General features: G+C 38.3%; 1 protein-coding gene across 3 annotated transcripts; it reads right to left on the reverse strand.

Moving 5' to 3' along the window:
- On the reverse strand, window positions 1-23,808 carry LOC138306613 (uncharacterized). Of its 3 annotated transcripts, none has more exons than XM_069247053.1 (6): window positions 23,734-23,808; window positions 19,482-20,120; window positions 17,253-18,772; window positions 16,841-17,024; window positions 4,457-4,605; window positions 1-3,743 (listed from the first exon to the last, which is right to left on the reverse strand). In XM_069247053.1, the coding sequence occupies exons 2-6, from the start codon at window positions 20,008-20,010 to the stop codon at window positions 129-131; spliced, it is 5,997 nt and encodes a 1,998-aa protein (XP_069103154.1). In that variant the 5' UTR covers window positions 20,011-20,120; window positions 23,734-23,808; the 3' UTR covers window positions 1-128. The 3 variants fall into 3 exon arrangements, with proteins under 3 accessions (XP_069103154.1, XP_069103159.1, XP_069103165.1); XM_069247058.1 differs by lacking the exon at window positions 23,734-23,808 and adding an exon at window positions 21,449-21,603; XM_069247064.1 differs by lacking the exon at window positions 23,734-23,808 and having other exon boundaries at window positions 19,627-19,766.
- Between the last annotated feature and the right edge of the window lie 2,431 nt (window positions 23,809-26,239).

Raw genomic sequence — 26,239 nt, forward strand, 5'->3', positions numbered from 1 at the left:
GGGTTGTGTTTGTAAAACTTTTTTTTTACTTAAAATGATTCCCACAACAAGGTGAAAATATTATCTTAATGTACAATGAATGCATGGAAAACACATGTATCATGTGGTTTCTTTTTTCACCATTCGTTCTATATGCTATTTTTATCGAACTGTTCGCCTAAGTGTTCTATAAGCTCCCAGATGTTTTCTGCGTATTGCTCCCATTCAGTATCGGAGGTTTCCAATGGCAGAAGTTTAGGTATCACCGTCACTTCCTGTTTCTCCACCATTTCCTGGAACTTGCCACTGACATCTGGTATCGAATATTCGAGTACCTGTGCTATTTCAATTCTCATTTCCTGCCATATGCTATACTCGTCCATTGGTCTGTTACAATGATACGAGTTAACGTGCTTCTCTCTTACAAATGTTACTCTGTCCTTAAACTCTGGTGCAACATACAAAGTGTGGTTGTCTGGTTTCACAAGTACCCGTGTGCTAGGTTCCAGGAGGATCTTTGTGTCTGGCATTTCTTGCACTCCCTCCAAATCCATTACACGTCTTGACTGAAGCTTGCAACGTACATCCAGACGTTTCTTTGCATTTGCCTTGTCTTCATAGCCACGACAGACATCTACAGCCAACCATTTCAAGTCTGATAGTCGAAGTTCAATGAACTTGATATCTTTGTCAAGGATCGCGATGCCTTCATGACGTTTTCCATAATCTTGGTTTCCTATTTTTAAAGTTGCATGATATTTCACTTCTTCATGACGTTTCTCAAAACAAGAGTTGTCAAGAAATACGCCCACGTTGCTTTTATCACATTCCACAGGAAGGAATGAGCCTCGTATATGTCTTGGCTTAGGTTTTGTAAAGCGGCCTTGTCTCTTCCGACTACGCCATATTCTACGTCCTGGCAGGTTCATGTCTGCTTGTTTGTCTTTGGGATTGACACGACTTTCCATTTCCGTTTCAAGTTCAGAAATAGTAAGATTCGGATTATCTACATATGTTAGATAGTATGTTCCAAATGTGAGTGCTATTCGCAGATCTCCGTGGTAGGTGCTCTCAAAATCCTGTCGGATAAGTTCCACCTGTCTTTTGAATACTTCTTTGAATGTGTCTAGACAAGCACTGGTGTCTTGATAAGGTGGTCCAATAGACGCAATGTGCAATGCGAGGTCCTTATGCTGCGGTTGACATCTGCCGTTATATCGCGTCAAGGTAAGCTGCTGGTCAGGACTTGTAGCCCCGTAGAATATTCGTTTAAACGCACCATCAATGAAGACTATCTCTCGGGCTATCGTACTGATGAACTTTGATGATTTATCGTTGAGATCTTGCAGAGATTTTTCAACATTCCAAAGCTGTTCGAGCGATCCCCAAGCCTCCAGTATAAGTCCCCGAGTATCCCTAAATATCTTTCTTCGTATACTGACTTCAGCACCCGTTTCCTCTGATAGTCTCCTAGCAGTGTAAGTTTCTGCAAACATTACAGATCCCCATATTTCTAATGGTAGGTTAATCATTAAGCGACCGTCTTCATAGATGTTTTGTTCAAAGAAGACATCGACCGATCGGTGTTTGGCAATTGATTGGTATGCAAATAAAATTTCCTCCGTCAAATGCTTGCAAGACCTCCAATCCAGCTTAGGAATTAGCGAGGGTTGTCTTCTCTTATCGGTTGGGTCAGGTGAATGAACTGGGATGTCCCCGTCCTGATTTCTGTTCAGTAAGGAAGGTAACTTTTTCAAGACATCCAGCAATAATTTAGCTATATTGGCGTGGTCGTTCTCGATTAATCGCCCCGGAAACCACCTAGGTGCATCAGTTTGCTGCATGTGAGTTTGCTGCATGTGTTCCAGCGTAGTAGAGCAATTGTCTGCATCTGACAAGAGTTGAAGAACAAGCAAGACAAACACGACTTCGTTGCACAATATCCTAATCAATCCGTACTTCCTTGCCCAGTCAAGAAGAAATGTCAAAATGACCGTATAATGCGTATGTAATTGTAGCTGCTGCCGTATAAAATTTGTTCTTTCTAAGTCATCTTTGTTTGTGAATAATCTTACAAATACCTCTGTATCTTCATGTACTAGGGAGATTGTTCTTGGACCTACACGCTTATAACCACTCATAACACTATCGATCAGTTTTTTGATATGCAAATGGGGAAGTTGTCCTTGGAATTGCAAACATACATCAATCTCGCGCGAGTACCTGTCCATAAGGCAAAGTGATTGAATACCTGTGAAGAACAACCTGACATTATCAGTAGGGAGATAACGGGAAACCTTGGTAAAACATTCGTTCAAAAACGCAAATGTGTTCAGTCGTTCATTGTAATTCGTATCGAAATGTCGCACTACCGATGAACCTATTTGGGCTAATACCAATCTATTTTGAGCATTTGGTATGACATTTTCTCTACTTGGGTAATTGCCCGCATTGGCCTTTATTTCTGACAATAACTTGCTAACTATCCACGGAAAACTTACAAGTCGCTTTCCAGCCGTACCCTTTTGGCCATATGCTGCAATGTACCATGCAGACGCTTTTGCCAACACTTTATTCTTGTCATCCTCAGAGATACATGTTTCCTCCCCTTCTCCCACAAACTCTTCGAAGAAGTCTGTCCGCACTTTCTGCCTGATGACGCTCATCTTTCCCTGAATTATTTTCCCTACCTCGTACTTTTCGTTCTGGAGATACCCACGCTTTTTGTGTAGTTTCTGTACAATACCGGTAACGACTTCTGCTTCAGTTTCGATCCCGTAGAGGGACATTAACTGTAGGATTTTGTCATTGTACAAGTCGCGGGATAGATATGCAGAATCCAGGTAAGATTCGTATCCAGGATACATCATGTCAGTATCAACAACAATAGCGCTCTGCAAAAGGTTCTGCTCATATGTGCGGTTGTGGGCTTTCTCTAAAGATTTACATTCACGGTACAATTTTCCTAACACATTTTTTGAAGCATAGCGCGGTTTGTCAGATTTCATCATAAAATCCGGATACTTTTCACATCTTAAATCATGAGTCATTTCTGGTACCTGGCCCGTTTTAGGAAAATCGACGGCATCCGAGTGCTTTTTTGACAGTGTGATGCATTCCGGACAAAAAATGTTTTTTAAGTCTGCATGAACAACATGAGCGTTGGCAATAACACCAAGTTGGTCGTTTCTGATGTAATCTGCTATAAAGTTGGTTACATCAGACACTTCGACATCTCTGTATAAAAGTGATTTTCCAGGAGATTCATAGTCCATTGCCTCTTTGTTCTGTCCTGGAGGATGCATATTCTTATCCCAACAAACAAAGTACATGTCTCCATCTAAATCGGAGCCAGACATCTCGTTAGGGTGTGGACGGAGACCGTTTTGAGGAAACACGATACAGTCCACAAAATGATGGAGCTCCGGTACATCAACAGCCTGGAATTTGCGTAAATCACCTGGATGGAAACAAGGGTTCTTCGCAACCACGACCTCTGTCTGAAGAATCTTGGTGCCTATAAAATTCATACCGTCATATCTGGTGTATGAGACAAAGACCTGTCCGTATGCTAAGGTTCCTGTCTCGTCAACAGTTCCCATCATGCTTCTACCTTGATCATAATCTATCTCTATGCGTGTTTTCCGGATCAACTCTCCATGTTTCCGTTTGTAAATTGTCATCAATACTGACCTGAAGAATGCCTCATTGATCAAAGATACACCAGCTCTCATCAGATCCTTATACTTTATCCCCAAATTGGCCTGCAAGCAGTGACAAAAAGCAGAGTTAGTGAGATAGTAGTTCTTAGTAGTTAAACTAGTTAGACTATCAGGAGCGATATATTAATCTGATTTGAAATCAGCACTTAGATGTATCAACAAAAATATTCATTCATTTTCAATGTGTTTACATGAATATTTGGTTTGCAAACCTCGTACAAGATAGCAATACACGATGTTATTGTAAATGAAATATTACACGCTTACACTATTCATATTTGTAATGATATACCGCATACATTTTGGATTTTCACTGTAATATATGCTATGCATACCCGCTGACATCCCCAATATTTCTGGGGTTACTATCACTTTCGTCATACCCACGCCTGGAATATTTCATAGTAAAACTGAAGTTCTTGTGAGCGACATTCGATGATAGTTTGGTTCTTTGATATACATCAAAGGAATCGAATAAAAGTACCCTGTATGACTTTGAACTTGGGTGTCGCTCTCTGTAAATGTTAAAAGAAAATATCTGTAGGCCTGCGATGGTTTCTCTCCTTTTATCACAGTCCAGGTGTGGATATTACGATAGCGATGGTGACGACTAGAGTATCGTTAAATCCAAACAACCAATCAACCGCCATAGGATAAGCATCATATATCTCTTTTGAACAATTGCACTTCATCTGTTTGTCAAAGAAATCTATTTTTAATGTTTTTAAGACAATACGAAAGCGACTGCACCATACCTCTGCTAGTGCACGTGCTGCCAGTGTGTTGTCAAGAAACATATCAGCCATTTTAAAGAGCATTTTCTCCTGCAGTGCCATAAAGACTGTGTCCTTGACCCCCAGGCCAGACAAAAGAGTGATCACCTGTCTGTTAAGGTGAAGCTGACCTGTATTCAAACATATCAGATATCAGAATAAATCACTTGAATGTTAATAAGGTCATTTAATCAAAATGATAACGAATTATTATGAAATAAAACACATATTCATTTTTATAATAATCTAAAGTAATAAAATGTAACTCTAATATTATCAAGTACATCGCGAATATGTTCATGACTTGTACTATGATGATATCAGGTACATCGCTGATATGTTGATGCGTCAGTGACTATGTAGTGTAATAAGTAGAGAATCTGGCTATAGTGTTTGGAGGGGACAGCGAGATAACCAACTTTTGTTGCTGTGTGTTCGGGGCGGAAACTGTAACCCTATAGAGGTAGGCAGGCTGGTAGCCTTGCTTAAGCCCAAATAATATTATTGGTGATAGATGATTGTAACCCTATAGAGATAGACAGGCTAGTAGCCCTGCTTAAGTCCCCATGAATATCATTAATAGATATGATATTTGAATATTCCCGCTAGGTAAACAGGAAGTGGGGTACCTGTTGAACCTTGACAGAAGTTGTTATGTTAGCCGTGTATAATTGTGGATCGCGGGGCTGAGTTAAATTATAGTGTATTTTATAAGAGTACAAGTATTAGTTATTTAATAACAACCATGTATATATTTATTAGGCTGTGTTTAATTTCACAGTGCATTATTGTGGTGTATAAAGTGCTGCTTAGACCTAGTACCGATGTGTAGTATATTTAAAGGTCAGTAACGCGGGATTGTTTACTCATGTTTGCAGCCAGAGTTAGGTTGTTGTTTTAAGGCATGGCCAAACTAGGTGACCGAAATATCAGTAAATTGTTACGGCACCTACTTAGTAGCGACTACGTGGGATGTTCTGGAAAGCATGACAGGACATCGCACGGTCTATGCACGTGTTAAACTAGGTGACCAATTTATTAGTTAATTGTTACCAAATAGGTATGGGTATGGTAGGGACTACGTGGAATGTTCTGGAAGGAATGACAGGACATCACGTGGTCCACACACCTGTTTAACTGCGCAGTATAGTTTGTGCAAAATGTGCATATTACAGGCGGTTCTGTCCAGCCTCAACCAAGTCCAGTCAGAAAATCAAAACATTTCTATTTTGTTAAGCCTGCATCAGGCGCCGGTAAGGCTGTATTCTGAATTAAAATTAGTAAATTTTGACAGTTTATGATGAGCTGGGTAACCTTTGGGGCAAGCATTGTCCCAACGGCACGTGTACCAGTCACGTACCCAATCATTATAAATAGAGGGCCGCAATAGGCCCCAGTCAGACTGAAACCAGACGGAGACGGAAACTAGACTGAAATTAGACGGACATCAGACGGGAATAAGACTGAGACTGGGTACTTCCGCCTCACATACACCTACGTCACCGCCTCCTCTAGGGCCACCTTGAGAGAGAGAGAAAGTGAGAACTCTTGTCTACACTTTGAATAAAAGACGTCAACAAGCTTCTACCCTACTCCTTGTCGTCATTTCGACCAACACAGCCAGCCATAGGACGACAAGGTGGGGTAAGAGGTTATGTTATTTGGTGCTGCATGACCAGGCTCTTCAATATAAAGAAGAAAAGAAAGAACCTGAAGACGAAGAAACAGACGGCTAAAGGTAAGCGAAATTTCTCTACTTTAATTAGTACCTCTAGTAGCTGACCATTTTTAATGTTGTTTAGGTATTTAGTGGTATAGTTTGGTTAGTTAGAAACCAGGTACTGTCAGTATACATATTTTTGGCAATATTTAAAAAAAAAAAATATGTCTCTCAATTTAGATGTAGACATGGCCCAATTAACTGAGCGTATGGCAGGTCTAACACAGACAGAACAAAATCAAAATATGCCCACAGATCAGAATATTGCTCAGGACGATAGTGAGGTAGTGTTAAGAAACATGGCACAACATTTTAAGAACTTCTCTGCAGCTATGACAGCGCAGGGAGTTTTCCAGGTCGTTAGGTCATTTGAGGGTGACCCCACTAAATTCAAGACCTGGATAAAAGAAATAGAAAAATACGCGAAATTAGTAGGGCTAGATGACAAGGAAATCCCTAAAATAGCGTATCAAACAAGTGTAGGTTCAGTAGGGGATTTTATCAAACGATATTTAGACGATTTAGAGGGAGATCTGTCTTGGGAGGACCTTAAGAAACTCCTCAAACAAAGATTCGCTGACATAACAGATTCGCATCAAGCTATGGCCTTATTACGTAAAACGATACAGAAACAGGACGAAAGCGTCCAGATATACGCTGAACGACTCCTGCAAGTAGCAGAAGACGCGTATCCTGATGCCCAGGAATGTGAAAAGGGCATTGTTCAAAGACAATTAGTTAACGCCTTTTGTAATGGGTTGCATTTCGACTATGTTAAGATGAAGGTTATGCGCGAGGACCCAGACACATTAGAGAGGGCGGTACATATAGCTATGCGCGAACAGAACCTTAGGAAAAGGTTCAATCTAAGGCAAGACATGAATAATGATAATGACATGGTCTTAAGGCCAAGACAGGAACATGTATATGACCCTCAGGTAGCCCCTACGCAAGACACATACTTTAACCTTAGACATAACGAAACTAACACGAGGCGAGAAGTACCAATGGACATTGACCACACCAGACAGAGACAGTGTTATAAATGTAAACAAAACAATATCATAAGACATAGACCACGCACAGTACAAGACAGAAATAGTTTTAGGGAAACACAGAGACAGACACCCCTTAATAGAGCCCCTAGAAATAGGTATTCAGACAATAGCAGATATCATAACCAAACTCAAAATAGGTCGTATAGTACAGGTAACAGAGTGCAAACTCAGAACCCCCCACAAGTGCAGTCATTAGGTCGAAATAAACAAAGATCACAATTCAGATGTTTTCAATGTAAAGGAGAAGGTCACATAAGAAAGAACTGCCCCCAATTAAATAGAAAAGGTAGGCCGTTAAACTAAGGACCTCGCTTCATAAGGAAACCGATGGGGCGAGGTTGAAAAGAAATAAGAAGCATGTGTCTAAGAAAATAGAAATATCAGGTAACCCAAGTACAACTGTGATAAAAATAGGTAAACAAAAAATAAGAGCTCTCTTAGACACAGGTGCTGAGGTTTCCATAATCAGCAATAGGATTTTTAAGATGTTACCGAACAAACCACGACTAAGAAAAGAAAGCATGACTCTCCAATCCGTCAGCAGTACACCGCTCAAGGTAATAGGTTCAGCAGACATTTCATTTCAAATAAGACATTTGACCTTAAGACATAAATTTTATGTTGTTGATGGCATGAACAGAAACTGCATCCTTGGTTTAGATTTTCTTAAACAAAATGGCGTTAGAATGTATTTTGACCTTGCATGTATGCGTATAGGTAAGACCTATGTTCAATTAGAGGAAGACATACATATTGCCTCAATAATAAGGACCACCCACAAGACATTGTTAAGACCGCAAACGGCAACGGTATGTCAGGTAAGACTCCCAAGAACTTTTAAGATACCAGGATCAAAGCTCTTAGAGATATCAGCAAATGACACTTGTATATATGATGAACCTGGTTTGACCTTACAAAACGGTGTAACAAAGGTCACGAACCCTCGCAAGATACCTATCTTGATACTTAACCAAACAAACAGGACGATTAACCTAAAACGAGGAAGTGTAGTAGGCAAAGCACAGGCCTTAGAAGACAAAGACATTTCAAGTATAACTGCGACAAAAGACGATGACAAAGACGAAGAAAACTTTAAGGAGGTAGATGTACCAGACGAGTACAGTGCTGAGACACTTAAGATATTAAGAAGAAACAAGGATCTATTCGCCAAAAAGGATTCTCAGCTTGGACATACAAAAACAGTTAAGATGCATATAGAAACAGGAGATCACAAACCAATTAAGAACCGACCTTACAGGACACCTCTGAAGAAACGTCAAGTAGTGGACGAGGCTATTGACGAGATGTTAAAGGCAAATGTCATAGATAGGTCTAGAAGTCCCTGGAGTTTTGGCTTAGTGGTAGTTGATAAGAAAGATGGAAGTAAGAGAATGTGTGTAGATTTTAGGAGTTTAAATAAGATTGTTACCCCGATGTCAGTACCTCTTTCTTTGATAGATGACATTTTGACCCTCCTAGGACACTCAAAACATTTCACTACATTAGATTTGAAAAGTGGATATTGGCAAGTAGAACTCGACGAGGAAAGTAAACAAAAGACAGCTTTTGCCTGTCACAAAGGACTATTCCAGTTCAACAGAATGCCTTTCGGACTAAGTAACGCCCCTGCTGTCTTCCAAGAATTGATGAATATTGTCTTACAAGGACGTGAACAATTCGCCACAGCTTACCTTGATGATGTCATAATTTACAGTAGGACAGCCGAAGAACACCTGAAACACTTACAGATAGTCTTCAACAAATTAAGACAACATGGACTCAAACTAAAGCTTAAGAAATGCACTTTCTTCAAGAAAGAGACGGAATATCTTGGCTTTATGATTACGGACAAAGGTGTAAAGCCGGACCAAAAGAAAGTTGAAGCTATTAGGGTCTTACCAACCCCTACTTGCGTAAGAGATGTAAGAGCATTCATTGGAATGTGCGGTTACTACAGGAAGCACATCCCCAACTTCTCAAAAATAGCGGAATGTCTTACAGAACTAACCAAGAAGTATGCTAGGTTTAAATGGACTGAAGAATGTCAGAAGTCATTTGACTATCTTAAAGAAAGTCTTACAGTAGTACCTCTACTAGCATACCCAGACCCAAACCAACCATATGTGCTTTATACAGATGCATCAGACACATGCATAGGAGCTTGTCTTACACAGAAGACAAAGGAAGGTGAAGAAATGCCACTTTATTACTTGTCACATAAGCTTAGCCCAACACAGCGTAGGTGGTCTGTGATAGAGAAGGAAGCTTTTGCTGTGGTATATGCTCTTCAGAAGCTTGATAACTACTTACACAACAGTTCCTTTGTAATAAGAACGGACCATCGCCCACTTTCTTACATATTCTCAGACAAGAAGACATTGAATAAGAAACTCTCCTTATGGTCCCTTACTGTAGCGTCCTATAATTGTAAGGTAGAATATATTGAAGGTAGATTTAATTGTTGCGCGGACTTACTATCGCGACTACCAACAGATACAGCGGAAGAAGCTGAGGATAAGCAAGGAGAAACCCAGGAAACTAAAGACATTCATGATGTCTTGGACGTAGATGACAGAGCCTTAGAGATTGGAGCTCTCAACTCTAACAAGTTTAAGCCAAGAGACTTTGTCAGTAGTACAGTTGATACTCCAGACGATATTGTTAAACCTCATATGAATCTCCCTAAAGACATAGACATAAGAAAAACTCAAGACAATGACGAAGACATATCAAAGCTGAGACTTAGACTTTGTAATGGACAAGCAACCAAGAGTGAGGAGGAGCGCTTCTTGGTTGTAGATAACTTAGTGTATTATCTGTCAAACGCGGAATCAGATGACCCGGTCTTGAGACTTTACATTCCGAAGGAACTTGAAGGAATGGTGATAAGACAGTATCATGATTTCCTAGGTCATATGGCAGTTGACAAAACATATGACGTAATAAGAAAGAAGTATTATTTTCCTTTGTTATACAAGAAGGTTCACCAACACATTGAAAAGTGTGTGACTTGTCAGACAAGAAGTCACAGTAACCCTCATCCTCCTCTTCAAGACAGCCAGATACCCCCATACCCTTTTGCTAAGGTAGCAATGGATTTGTCAGGCCCTTATCCCCAGACATTATCAGGAAACAAATACATCGTGTCGTTCATAGATGTTTACTCTGGCTTCCCGGAAGCATTTCCAGTCCCTGACAAATCAGCAGCAAACATTGTACATCTTATCTTGGAAGAACTATTCCCAAGATATGGTAGCGTATTAGAACTGGTTACAGATAACGGTTCAGAGAATATCGCTAGATCAGTAAAGGAGACACTAGAAGCATTGAATATCCACCATGTTACCACTTCCTATTATTGCCCCTAGTCAAATGGAAAGGTGGAGAGATTTCATAGAACGATGGTAGACATTTTGGCCAAGAAGATCAAAGAAAACGTTAACACGTGGGATCTTTTCTTGAACCAAGTATTGGCCGCAGTAAGATTTCATACCAGTGAGGTAACAAAGGCTTTGCCTTTCTTCCCGCTTTATAACCGCGATGTAGTACTCCCCTTGGACACAATCTTAAAGCCAAGACGGCGGTATGCCGGTGAAGAGTTACACAAGATCGCCTTAGAGCAGCAACATAAGTCCTTTGTTCTAGTGCATAGACACATGAAGCAAGCGAAGAAGAAACAGAAGAAACTCGCTGATAGGAACTGTAAAGACGAGAATCTTAAGACAGGAGATCCGGTTTACATAAGAAACCATAAGCGTACCTCAAAACTGGACAATAAATGGACACCTTACTATAGGATTATTGAGCAAACTGGACCAGTAAGTTTTAAGGTAAGAAACCAGCTTACAGGTGAAGTCACGAAGACACACGCGAGGCATTTACGATTAGCAAATGTTGATGAATGGGAGTTGCCCAAAGATAATATAGGTCGACCTTTAAGGAAATCGACATATGTAGTTCCCCCTGAGAGCAGTTCAGAGGAGTCTGAGGAGGAAACATCCTTAAAAAGAGTCGTAAGATATAGGAGACAAGAAAGGTCAGATTCGGACTCTGAGGATGATATTCCGTTAATGGAGCTAAGACAAAGGCTCCGGACCCGAGAATTGGACAAAGCTAGTCCTATTGATTCAGATGATGAACTTATACCCTTATCACAATTGAAAGGTAAGTTAAAAGAAAACAATAACGCTGACACTCAGACAGATGACGATGATGATGATTTTGTAGATGCGTCTGAGACTGGTTGTACTGCTGATGACATGGAGATTGATGCGATAAATAAATTAGCAAATGAAGTTACGCCCCAAATCTCCACCGCAGTAGATAAAACATGTCAAGATGATAGGCTCCACAATAGAAAAGATGTAGATTATAAGAATCAGACAAAGAAAGTTAAGAGAGATATATCAAGAGACTCTGAGGACAATTCAGAGCTATTTAAAAAATGTCTGAAATATTTTCTTCGTGATCAATAACGAGATTCATTAGTGAATCGTTTGTTATTGTTTCAGAAAACGAAATATAAGCTTTTGTTCTTAATCTGAATCCTTACGAGGAAGTTCTTAGAAAGTTAAATAATAGTCTGTCAGAAATAACCAAAAGCTATCTAGCAGAGTCAATAAAACACCATGAAACATCTAGAACGAGATTAGGTCTTAATAACAACCTTATAATACTGAACCATGAAGTTGAAAATTTAAGAAATACACAAGACTTTCTTCAGTCAGAACTTACCGACATTAGGACACTACATCAAGCCAGAACTAAAAGAGCTTTAATTCCTATAATAGGTAAAGCACTGAATTTCCTGTTTGGTACTTTAGATGAAGGTGATATTAATACAATCAAAACTAACGTAAACCTCTTAAGACGTAATCAAGTCAATCTTCAGCATGCAGTAAGGGAAAGCTTAACAATAATTCATGCTGCACAAGGTCAAATCACTGATAATAGAAGGAATATAAATGACGTGATTGATACCTTAGAGAATCTAAGAAGCATAGCTCTAAATTTAACAGAAGCAATACAAGATATTGATGAATATTTAAGTACATACACTAAGATCGACAGGGCCCTTAGTGAAGCAAAGGAATTAGTTGGATTAGCTAGAGATTATCTTAATCATTTGAAACTTCAGATCAATATGCTATCTCTAGGACATTTAAGCCCTTCAGTCATTTCACCCCCAGACTTGTACGAACTCCTTATAGAAGTAGAAAGCAAACTTGACCCAGGTGTTAGAGTACCTTTTGACCCGGAAACTGACCTTTGGAAATTTTATAAGACAGTGACCTGTACGACACTTATTAGTACTGATAGCCTTATTGTAGTTATTTCCATTCCATTAATAGACATGATTGGCAAGTTTGTTGTGTACCGAGCACATAACCTTCCTCTTCCGTACCTTGGATCGAATCAAACAAATATTTTGGCGACTTATAAATTAGAAGCAAAAGCTCTTGCAATTAATGAAGCGAAAACACAATTGGTTACAATGACAATTGAGGAGATGAATCAATGTGTAAATAGCGTTAAAAACTACTGCAGGTTTCGTAGTCCAATGTATACTGTAATGGGAAATAAGAAATGTATTGTTAATCTTTTTATGAATTGGACCAATAATTTAGTTAAATATTGTACTACAGTAGTACAAAATACAAACACTTCCCCTATGGCCCAGTATTTGACCAATGGCCAATGGATAGTTGTCCACGATAGATCTTTGACCTTTACACTGAAATGCCCCTATAGAACCCAATCTGGTACTGTGGTGACCAGATACCCTATTGACACCTTATCCCTTACGGAAGGTTGTTCTGCATCAAATGAATATATGACCTTGCCCTCATATTATCATTCAGAGAGTAAATATAACCTAACAGATCATTTTCAACAGGTGATTTCAAATTATTATGTAGGCTCCAATGAACTCTGGAAACCAATGACCCAAAGACTACCAAATATAAAAACATTAAGATACCCCATAAACTTAAGCCTATAAAGGAAATCCCCATTGATGAGTTGATAAATGAACTTGACAATTCATTTGATCTTGAACCCATGGAATCTGATTTGCCCCTCTCGACCTACTTGTCGATAGTAGGTGTGGTAGTAGTTGTTGTTATAGTGATATATTTATGTCGTAGGAGAATTAGGGATAAATGTCAGAAATGTAGGTTAGGTAAATGGTCAGTGAAAAGGGGAAAGTCAGAGTCGAGCGTCTCGCAAGCCTAAAGACCCATGCAAAGACTCAAAAGTAACCAATCCACAGAAGACATGACAGTCTTAGAAGAATTGATGACAACATACATCAAGGAACTCATCCACCAGGAACAAGAAAACACAGAAAAACATACACTGATGTCAGGAAATTACCCTGAGGGCGTTGACCTCGCCGAGGCAGATGTAACTGCCCCATCAGGAAGTGGAGGAATTGAATCGGGTAAACAAGACTGCCTTACAACCCGAGTACGAAGTGTAATATACCCAGACTTGAGAAAAGAGCTCAGTCTTCCATAGACAGATATAAAGTAACGTCTTGGTCGTAACAAGACAATGTCTAAATATGGAGAAGGAAATGATAATGACCCGGTGAAACATTATGCCGTTATATTTAACGTCTATATGATTAAAGATACTTACGAGACAAAGATATACCTATAATGTCTCGGTTATTACAAGACAATAAGGAAACGTCTTGGTGTTAACAAGACCAACTCTTGTCTGGATATTAACGTTAATCAATTTAAAAAAAATCACAATGTCTTAATGCGGATAAGACAAAATGTGACCTCTTCAAGAACCGTGGTGGATGACGGACCTAAGAACATAAAGAAGCTCTGGATATAATTAAATAAGCAGCAACTGTGGAGATAAACTGTGGATTTTTATATATGAGCAGCCATATTATTACGAATGATTTTTTAACGATGAAGTGACCATGGAACTGTGTGACTGTTAAATAGGTTCAAACTAAAATGGACGTGACTGTGAAATAATATTACTGATTTTCAACGATGTAGTTACCATGGAACTGTGTGACTGTTAAATACATTGTATGTTCGAACTACAATGGAAGTGAATGTGAAATATGTTTTAACTACAATGGACGAACTGTGAAATATGTTTGAACTACAATGGACGAACTGTGAAATATAATTACTCGCCAACTTTATGATGTTGTGACCATAGAACTGTGACTGTAAATAAGACTTTATATTGCATGAATATATTAAAGAGATGTTTATAGTATAACGTCCAAGATAATTACAATATGTGTATGTACATGTACATATTGTGCATTAAGGTAAAAGAGTTTAATAGTTTAACGTTTAATAGGATAACTTCGCGATAATTAAAGATATACTGCATGACGCATGCGAATGAAAGAAGGTTGAAAGGAGAAATGAATGGAATGGCCACTAGTTACTATTTAGGGAATTTTTTTTTAAAAGGAGGCGGTGGTAAATTGAAATATTAATAATACTTGATACTTTGCGTTAAGAAATATGTAAGCCATTCTGAGAAATGCCTTACATATTGTCTTGTTTGAAGAAAGGGGCGATTGTAACCCTATAGAGGTAGGCAGGCTGGTAGCCTTGCTTAAGCCCAAATAATATTATTGGTGATAGATGATTGTAACCCTATAGAGATAGACAGGCTAGTAGCCCTGCTTAAGTCACCATGAATATCATTAATAGATATGATATTTGAATATTCCCGCTAGGTAAACAGGAAGTGGGGTACCTGTTGAACCTTGACAGAAGTTGTTATGTTAGCCGTGTATAATTGTGGATCGCGGGGCTGAGTTAAATTATAGTATATTTTATAAGAGTACAAGTATTAGTTATTTAATAACAACCATGTATATATTTATTAGGCTGTGTTTAATTTCACAGTGCATTATTGTGGTGTATAAAGTGCTGCTTAGACCTAGTACCGATGTGTAGTATATTTAAAGGTCAGTAACGCGGGATTGTTTACTCATGTTTGCAGCCAGAGTTAGGTTGTTGTTTTAAGGCATGGCCAAACTACATGTAGGTGACCGAAATATCAGTAAATTGTTACGGCACCTACTTAGTAGCGACTACGTGGGATGTTCTGGAAAGCATGAGAGGACATCGCACGGTCTATGCACGTGTTAAACTAGGTGACCAATTTATTAGTTAATTGTTACCAAATAGGTATGGGTATGGTAGGGACTACGTGGAATGTTCTGGAAGGAATGACAGGACATCACGTGGTCCACACACCTGTTTAACTGCGCAGTATAGTTTGTGCAAAATGTGCATATTACAGGCGGTTCTGTCCAGCCTCAACCAAGTCCAGTCAGAAAATCAAAACATTTCTATTTTGTTAAGCCTGCATCAGGCGCCGGTAAGGCTGTATTCTGAATTAAAATTAGTAAATTTTGACAGTTTATGATGAGCTGGGTAACCTTTGGGGCAAGCATTGTCCCAACGGCACGTGTACCAGTCACGTACCCAATCATTATAAATAGAGGGCCGCAATAGGCCCCAGTCAGACTGAAACCAGACGGAGACGGAAACTAGACTGAAATTAGACGGACATCAGACGGGAATAAGACTGAGACTGGGTACTTCCGCCTCACACACACCTACGTCACCGCCTCCTCTAGGGCCACCTTGAGAGAGAGAGAAAGTGAGAACTCTTGTCTACACTTTGAATAAAAGACGTCAACAAGCTTCTACCCTACTCCTTGTCGTCATTTCGACCAACACAGCCATCCATAGGACGACAAAACTTGAGGAAAAGAGGGAGAGGAATGTGGCGGGATTGAACTAGGTCGAGCATCGGTGACCAGGTATCTCAATCGGTACAGCGTCCGGCTTGTGTTCGGAGGTCCCGGGTTCGAATCCCGGTCCGGCCGCTACATAACTTCATCAATGAAATATTCTGGTGGCCAGGTGGTGTAGTGGTTTTAACTAGCCTCTCGCTGTACATAAAGCCGGCGTGGGTCCGAGCCTCGGCACGGAAGTAAAAAGGTCAGTGTGACCTGACCGATCACGTGAATTTGGCACTCCCGTTTCTTCCCACTTAAGGACCCCTCGAGCGTTTACATCTGGGCCATCGAAAGTTATTTGTATAAGTGTTATAACTCGTTTTCGCAATCAATGTAAAATAAATGAAATAAAGTTTGTTACAAATGAAATAGTACTAAGTTAAATTTTACGTACATAGCGGACAATAATTTGACATTGATGACACTATTGGGTTATATTTCATTGTGGTATGAACATAATCACAGATAACAAAGTATCTTAGTCCGTGCAACAGAAAAAGCATTTCAAAGAATTTTCGATATCCTGATGAAGTAAGAAAATAGTCCTATCAGTGCCTGAACTAATTTATAAGACTACAGAATAAAATACGTTTTAAAGCACGATTTCATTGATTTTCAGGGAATATAATACGCAACCTCAATGTCTTTAAAATGATATTACGAAAACGAAGCAAGCTTTTTGTACCATTCCCGGATTTATATCATAGAGTTCAAAGACAGCGAGTCAGAAGGTCAATTTTAGTATAAAAAAAAGAAAATTATTTCATCAAATATCTTTTTGTTACCTGGATGTGTTGTCTGTAATATTTCAAGGTTTTTGGAGGGAGAGTTAAACTTGCGCATGCTTTTCCGGATGTGGATTTCCTCTGAGTTTCCTAGGTTGGGATCTTGGGAAACTACGCCTTTACATCCTCCGTAACGTATCTGGAAGGCGGAGGGTACTGGGTCCATCAGTAAGGAGTCCGCAACCTAAAAGGAAAGTGGGTACATCATATTGAGATATTTCGTTTGATGCCCCACAATCGCTGTTTGCAGAAAAAAGGTAGCTAAGTGGAAATCTAACACATCTTAGATGATAATGAAAACATAGGTAAAAGATATGTCGTCTACTCTTGTAAAATTCGGTTGTTCACCATGTAATCGATTTATGATTTTATATCAATGTATCAAAAAACATATAATCTAGAAACAAAATACCTTTTTCGCCAAAGGAACTGATATTTTCCCTATGCCGTCCGTGAAGCAATAATTTCCGGATTTGATGTCGTCAATATACTTCACGGAACCGCTGTCTACATCAACCTCTACCGTAGGCCTTGATGCTGAAAAGCATAGACCCATACGGGACACATATGTTGCAATATTTCTCTCCTGAGAAAGGTCCCCTGCCGCCAGTCGGATACTATCCGCAGTATGTCCATTATTGGGACAGAAGAACCACACACCATGTTCACGCAGCTGACTATTAGAACAAGCCAGGAACTCGTACGTTCTCCCTCCTATTTCGAATTTGGCATCCATAAATCTTCTTATTCGCTCGGTGATATTCTTTAACCCTTCCGCCTGAGCAGCACTAAGTCTTGTAAAATCTTCGTCTCTGAATATCACACGGATAAAGTAGTCGTCATCGTATTGGCGAATAATCCTGTTCTTGACGATCGGTTCTTTCCTAAGCGGAATCACGCGGGTTGGTGTAACGACAAGCCGCCGTGTCATGGAAAAATGAGGAGGTAGTTCGTCGCTCTCGTTTGTCTGTTTAGAAGAGTCCAGCTTATGTAGGCTTTCTGTAAATATTCTTTCGAATTCGAAGAACTGGCAGTTGTCAGCTTTACTCGTCATTTCATGAAATATCCCTGCAGTCACGACAGATTTCTGTTCCTCAAGCTGTATCATGGCTTCTTCGGTGATGGCATCTGTTATTTTAAATCCGCAAGAAAGAAGACAATTCCACGCATATTCTTGTTCGAACGTGTTGTACTTTATTTTATTGTAGCGAGTGTTATCGGGAGTCTTTTCTGAAACATTGGCATACGAAATTGAGAAACCATGGCGTTTTAGTCTTGCTATGACTGTCCACATGTCTTCTGACATTTGCTTTGTTGCCTCTGTTGTTTTGACGACTGGCACTTCTATGCATATCACGGATGTATTGCCTATATCTTCAAGTGTGACGGAGGTTAGGGAAACAATCCTTTTTTCTTCTTTAATTAGCTGCGGAGATCTTCGTCGCTGAGTTTGAGACTTTTCCAACAGTTTTGGTGGGTTTTTCAATCCGATATATAGGCGCCACGCATCACTATTATAATGAGCTATAAAGGTATCGGTTAATGAGTTGTAAGACATTTCCATGACTTCTGTGAGTTCTTCCGGAGGGTTGTCCCTGAGTACTTTGGTGATAGACAACACCTCTTCGTCGTGTTCAAATGTGACTTGCACTTTTTGTTGAATCGACCAATGCTTGACAAACGTCGTCGGAGATATCATGGCACCCCCTGACACTTTACTATTGACGGTACTGACAGATACCATCTTGTTGGATATAGAGTACGCCCGGCGTTTTGCTGGGATTATCTCCATCCAGGCCTGCTGCTCGGAGTCCTCCTGGTAAAGAAACCAGGCTTGGAACAGCCTTTTTTCCACATCCCCTACTACTGGGCCACTCGGCAGATCAAGGGTTGATCTGAAACTTCCATTCAAATCCGCAAATGTCTTATCGCCTAAAACGTGAAACAAAAGAGATATCAACAAGTGTTAATGGAAATATTGAAATTCGCTGACTACTAACCGATAACCGAAAATGTATAATATAGTGATGGGGTTGTGAACAGGTTAGTGTTGACATATGTGAAGAATAACATCTAATTGTATTATCGGCGCAGTGATATATGCACACATTGCTCAGAACAAATTTTACAGAACTTTTACCGAAGGTGGGGAAAAATTTGGCCATGAATGCATTTCATTTCTGGTGTTTTTATATAGTATATAGGGGTATTTTTTTTTACATATTTATACTATATATTATTGACAGAACGTGAAACTCCTGTGGTTTTATAGTCGACAATATGATCTACAAATTGTTCCGTATATAGATACTTTACGTTTGATGATAAATATATATAATGCAATGTGAAGTTAATGGATGTGGCATCTCAGGATTTATACTTGTTGGCTCATTAATTAAGACTAATGACAATGGTTAAATTGTATTAGTCTATAGATTGAGGCTACAATCAAAGTACAAGATTCAGAGCGCTTTTTGTAGCTTCAGTCAAAGTATCATTTCAATAATTCAATCTCACTTGGAACGTGCATTTTGATTGGCTTTAAATTTATCACATGAAGTAAAACAATGTGTTCCCGCTGAGACTAATTCAGGTGTACAAAAGGCTTCTGTAGCTTATGATGTGCGGGTATGAGACTAACCTTTCTCCTCTCCTTGTTTGACGATCTTGATATTAGACGGAAGTGTGCTGTGTAGGAAGCGCCTGACAGTCTCTGTGTTAGATAAATAATGGAATATGACATCGCATAGACCTTCGTATTTCGGTCTCTGTTCTGATATCTTTACCTTTTTCTTTTTCTTGCCACTTTTATCCCTTGGTTTAGATGCCTTTTGTTTTTGTTTATCTTCACTTAATGTTTCTGGTACTTGACCCCTTGATATTGCATCATCTGACTGTTTTGGATGTGAAGCTGTTTGTTCTTTGTCATTACACTGTAGACTTGCTGCTGCATCGCCTGCTGGTGTGGGTTTTGACGCTATGTTTAGTTCTTCGTCAGAACGCTGCAGATTTTTTGCTGCATCGCCTGGGTGATTTATATCTAAAGAAGATGTTTGTTCTTGGTCGGGAGGTGGCACCTCTTGTGACATTGTGCCTTGTGGATATTGTGTGCGGCCGTCCGCGGATGGCTCTTTCAAACATGTTGTATTTTTATTCTCCTGCAGTTCCATAGTTTATTAGCATTCTCCTACCGTTCCATGGCTTTTTTCGCCGTATTCGACAGCCATGCTTCTTAGCAACAACTGCCTTGTTCTGAATCTAGTCACTGGTTCCATCACATCTGTGAAATAGATAATAACAATATAAAGAGGACAGTTCGTTTATAAATCATAGGATGTCACTGAATAGTTAGATCTCTCTACCCCCTCTCTCTTATGTGTTAATGAATCATTCCAAATTGATAACGTGATTTTTTTTATTAATGGTTTGATGGGACTTCATTGTATTAAATCGTTCAATTTTCATGCTTTGTTAATGAAACAAGCATTTCGTAAATACTGTATAACATGAAATATTCGCTGTGTGAAAATTATTACTTTCGTTGTTACTGATTGAATACACATAAAAAACAGCAGAATTTGTTTTTATACAGTACTGAAATATCGAATGGAATATTTCTGTCCACGAAATAATTTTAAAGTTCCAAACCACGACAGAAATTATACACCAGTATTTCATGTTTTAAAGCAATGAACGAGTAACAAAGGCTTGAAGTCTTCAAATGGAGAGACCAAAGTGACTTTGTTAACGTTGTATTAGATACACAAAGCAGGATGAACTTCGACTTATTGTAGAATAGTTCGGATAAATTTAACACATCTGTCGAGGGTCGAAGGCAAGGTGGATAAGGAAGGATAGGGATAATTGTCCCGAATGTAGTAACACACCAGGCTTGCTGAGGGTTTTACAACATTTTGTGATCCAAGCGTAGAATATCCCTATCCTTCATAACCACACATTAAAAGGCTATTATTCTCTCCTGGACGATATTATAACAGATATTCCACTGTTCTGATTTTATACAGTAATAACTTTCAATTTCAACAAATTTTATTTCAAATATTATTTGAAAAGGGATTGAACAACATTTATAGCCTATATAAGTTCTCACCCTAAGTCACAACTAGTACATAGCAAGATATATAAGATATATAAGTTAAGATACGCAGTTTTGTTTACAATACATAACAGTATAAACATATTATAATTATCAGATACAAGATTTGAATGTGGAAGTTTGTAGTTACATATATTTTTTAATCATGTTTAGTTGCTAAAAACTGTATGTATAATTGCCATGTTTTAAAAGGTTATTGGTACTGAATCCAGTATTCAATGAAAGGTTTACCTCCACCGATAGGATACAGACCAACTTGTAAATAACTACGACTACAAAATGCACATCAATTCATTTCAGGTAATAGGGAATAGATTACATTTTCTCATACGTAATATTGGATTATAAAACTGTATCTGTTATACACAAAAGATGACGTCACATAATTTTTCAAACTTATATTAATATGCTAGTCAAAACACTGTACAGTTTTCACCACTCCTTGGAAGACATTATAATTATTGAATGAAAATCAGTCTGAATTAACTCACCTGTGTAATATACATCTAAACATAAAATAGTTGTGTTTCCAATACGTAATTTTAAACCCTTTTGGTATAACCATTGCGTAGAGGATGATTTAATACACGTTTGCTCCCAGCACTTTATAAACTGTATACAACACATACAGACATAAGAGATATGTCGTCACGCCTGAGTGACACCCTGGTATCGATAACGGTGGAAGATCCATTCAGGTTGTTAGCAATGCACAACGCAATACTCAGAAATCAATCATTGTATTTTATGAGCCGACCGTCTGCCCCCAACCAATCATGATCAGCTCCTAACATGCAGACGAACTTGGAATTTCCATTAAAGCTGACAATGCAAGTTAAAATTATTAACATGATTTTTTTTTTAAATAAGTATACTCGTTTTTCCAAGAATCGTTTATGAGACATTCCCCGGTTGAGGACAGCCATTTTTGTTTTACATTCCGACGACTCACCGACCCCTATATAAAGCGCGTGAATCGACACACGTGCGCTCATTCATGTACCTATACACCTAGCAGTCCACAGGTTATATCACCTACAAATAGGTAAACAAAACCCTCACCTGTAAAACTATATGGGACTTTTTTTAGCAAGAAAACATGTCAACTCCTCTAAGTTGTCATTTAGATGTTTCTCAAAATAAAATTCCAACGCAAGTGAATAGAAATCCAAAAATAATCCGTCCACATATCTTCACGTATATCATCGTACCCGACGCACTCAACTGACCATATACACGTGACTATGTACCTGACCCGAACGAGCGACAACTATCAAGGACACACACGTGTCGTTGTACATGTACGTGTAAAACTAAATGTATATTGAAGTGTTTTATTAGTTCGTATTGGACATATGTTGGGATATAGCTGACAACACATTCATCTATTACTTCAATGAAATATTGTCAGGTGAGTGCAGTGTTTATTTTCAATTTGACATTGTTATTTGCAATATCGGGGCATGTGTATCTGAGACAAGATATGCTTAGAATGATACACGTGTGTCAAGTGTCCCGTGCTTTATATAGGGGGTTGGCCAGTGAAGGTTACTAAGCAGAGCAAAAGAAAAATGGCTGCCACTTCCTTAGATACCACACTGTCATAACTAGGGGATGTCTCAGAAACAATTTTTGAAAAAAAATATTTCGTTAATATTTTTTTTTAATTTCAACTGCATGTTTTTAACTTGCATTGCCAGCTTTAACGAGGGGAATACACATAGCATGTGTTGAAATTTAACTCGCCATGTGCAACACGAGTCCAACAGAATCCGGCCAAACTCGGCATGAGATACGACTTCTGTTTCCTCTTTTGCTACATGCTATCTCTGAATTTCATTCCCTAGGCATATCCTGGGAAGCTGCCGATTCCATTCTAATTTCTTCCTTTTTGTTGCTGATTCAGATACATTTTTTTTATCTCACACGCTTTTGTTCAGCTACAGAATTTTATTTTATTTTTAGTACGCAACAATGCTCATGCGCGAAACTTCGACAACTCGCAGCTTCATTTGCATACTGTCCAGTTAGTCTGATATCGTTATAAATCTTGGATTTCCTTCAATTTTGTATTCAAGACACATCTGTTCAACCTCATACGTATAATGAAATTATTCATCTTTTCTTCCGTTTTTGGGTTTCACAAAAAAACTATTTATTTGGTTGGGCGAAACCTAACGTCACCTTTAACAGAAAAAGATGGCACTAACGTGATAGTGATACCTTATTACAGAATACAGATACAATGTATATCCGGGGGAGAACGAATCACGGTCACAGAACCAGTGGAATAGCTATCAAAATCAAGGCTATTGTGAACTATTGGCCAAAACCAGCCACATTTTGCAAACGTTTTCAAATCATCAATATATGAATATGAGTTTTTGCACAAGAGACGTCTTAACGGTGTACCCCCTTCCGCTATTATATAAAGCAGTGTATTTCTAAACTAAGTGTCCAAGCGTCCTTTACATCGGCGTTTTTAACTGACTAGTTTTTACAGGTAGTTTCGGAGTTTATTGATTGATATCTCAGTATCTAGTAATATAGATTTAGCGTAGGTTATATTATAAGATAGTACACTGTGTATACACGTAAGACATACGGACTGTGGTAGGGTAACAGGTTCAACGTGTACAGATTATGGGCTCTACGTAAAGCAGTTGAACTACCTTAATTTGTAAAGCTAGACAATTTTGAACGACCAGAATTATAAAGGGGACATCAAACAAAACTAATATAAAACAATGGTATACATGGACTAACTTGACCTTACCTTAGAAACGATAATCCCTCATGTGTGGCATGAATGATACTTCATATGATCATTATACATTCATGTATCGGAAAACGAAACTGAAAGAACCTAGTTCGTGGAATATCTGTACCGTGCATAATAACCTGATCATTGTGTTTGATGATTATGGATTTTATGTTATAATAAAAGAAAGGACATATTAAAAGAAGTCGTATAAAGTGTAACAAGCTGAACTTATAACTTCTGTTATGTATAACACTAAATAATGTTTTATTTATTTATTTTTTCATTTATTTTTTTATTTTTTTTGTATGTATTAGTATTCATTACTTGAAAAAGTGTTTTTTTTATTGTTTACTTTCTCTGTATAAGTTTTGAGTGTCGTAGCCTTTTTCCTTTTTATATGGAATGTTTGGTGGAATATAGGGCAATGACACTTGATGTATACCTGTACAAATGAAGATTGTGTGCGCATGAAATCAATTTTGTTAAGTATAATTTTATGTAATGTTTTTGGTTCATGACTCGCTTAGAAATTAAATACAGTGTATTTGAAACAATGGTGAAAAAAGATAATAATAATAAAAAAAAATGCACTATGGTGACACTGAAAGAAGAATATCATTAGCAGATATGGAAAAAGTGAGACAGTGGATATTTACAACATTTCAAAAAAAATCACTCAAACGATATATAAATATTCACATTTTTTTTCCTTTCCGCATGATTGTATTATAATTGTATATTAGCGTAATGTGAATTCTTGTAAGAAAGATGATACTTCATGACTCTCACATAGCTTACTTTAGCTTTCGCACTTGCTCTAGCCTGACTCTCATCTCTCCACTCACTCCCTTTACCGGATATTCTATTTTTCTCTAAGCTTTCTCACTCATCTACAGTAGTCCTACTTGCCATGCGCCCATGACCGTCTCGCTTGCCTCCGCATTCTCTCTATTCTCTAACTCCCTCTTCCTGCCTTTTCCGGCTGCTTCCCCTCTCTCTTTTTCCTTTTTTTTCACTCTCGCTGTCTTTTCCCTCTTACCCTCTCTCGTTCTGTTTTTTTCTCCCCTTCCCCCTATTGCTTTATGTATTTTCTCACCATCTCTCTGTATTTCTCTCTATCTTTCTGTATTTTCTCTCCACCAGTCTCTCTCTCCGTTGATCTTTATTCTCACTCCCCTCCTCTCTATCTCGATTCTCCTCTCTTTCTCTCTATCTCTGTCGGAAAAAAAATACTGTTAGAAACAATGAGACTTGTTATTGTGAAAGATATATAAAAGATATACATATGTTATTTATCATTGTCGCATTGGGACCATATATGCATAGAGAATGACCTTATTCCTGTGTGAAAAAAACCACCACTAAATAATGTAGTTATTAGATAAGGGAGATAACTCCTATAGCTATATTATCAATATATCCTAAGGTCATATCATTAATTTAAGTTATATAACTTTCTAGAATATTATAATGTATAAACATTTGTGAGAGGTAATGTTAGGGTATAAATAGATTTCAGAAGATTTAAAAACAAATTATTGCGATATGTTAAGGCGAATGCAAATTACGATAATTGGAAAATTGACCTTCTCTTGCAGCAGAAGTACAAGTATAAACAGCTTACAATGAAGATGGATGATAATGGTTTATACTTTTCAATAATTTTGTCTCCATTTTCGAAACGCATCATCTTTCGTGATAAATATCGACTTCGAGAAAAACTCTTCTATAGCTACCTTTTTTTAACGTTTGGAAAGTGTAGCGGGGAAAGCTTATAATGATTTTCTTAGGACCTATTTCCTCTAGGGGGTGAAGGTTAGACGTCTAATATGCCTTGTGTAATTTGGTTAAATACGTTTGCCTTCTAGATTTATTCATATGGCACATTGAACGTAGCAAAATTCATCAAATAAAATATTCATTCTTAAGAATTAAGATAATTAAACATATATATTTGTTTATGAATATTACATTATATATATGGAAGTGCGATATACATTAAAGAATTTATCTATTTGTTTATTCACAAATATTTACATTTCCGTTTTCACCTTCCTATATAACCTTACTAACCGGACAATCGTTTACACTTGCGTAAACGCAGAGGGGCTGCTGCACAAGAACACAAACCGAAACACTGACTTCCGCCCTTATATGAATGCGCATCCGGTTAGGCCAAAATATATGCTATGACAAAGGTTCGATATCAACATCAGTTTGAATGCAATGGAAAGCATGGTGTTAATATCAAAAACATAAAAAAATGAAAACATTTGGAATAAATGGATTAAAAACGCTAAAGTTATTGTAGACTGGTTCCCGCCTCAGTTACCTCCCTTGCGTACGCTTCACTGAGGATCGGTAGCGAGTAGCCATCTTGAGTGGGAATTCCAACTCCAGAGTAGTGCGCATCATTTCTGCGCATGATATGTCATCATGGAGACGGCTACTTCCGTTAAGAGAAAATAACGTCATTAACGTCGTTCCTATGAACACTCTAAATATTGTTAGCACGAAA

Source organism: Argopecten irradians, chromosome 1, assembly GCF_041381155.1.
Source record: "Argopecten irradians isolate NY chromosome 1, Ai_NY, whole genome shotgun sequence".
NCBI lineage: Eukaryota > Metazoa > Mollusca > Bivalvia > Pectinida > Pectinidae > Argopecten > Argopecten irradians.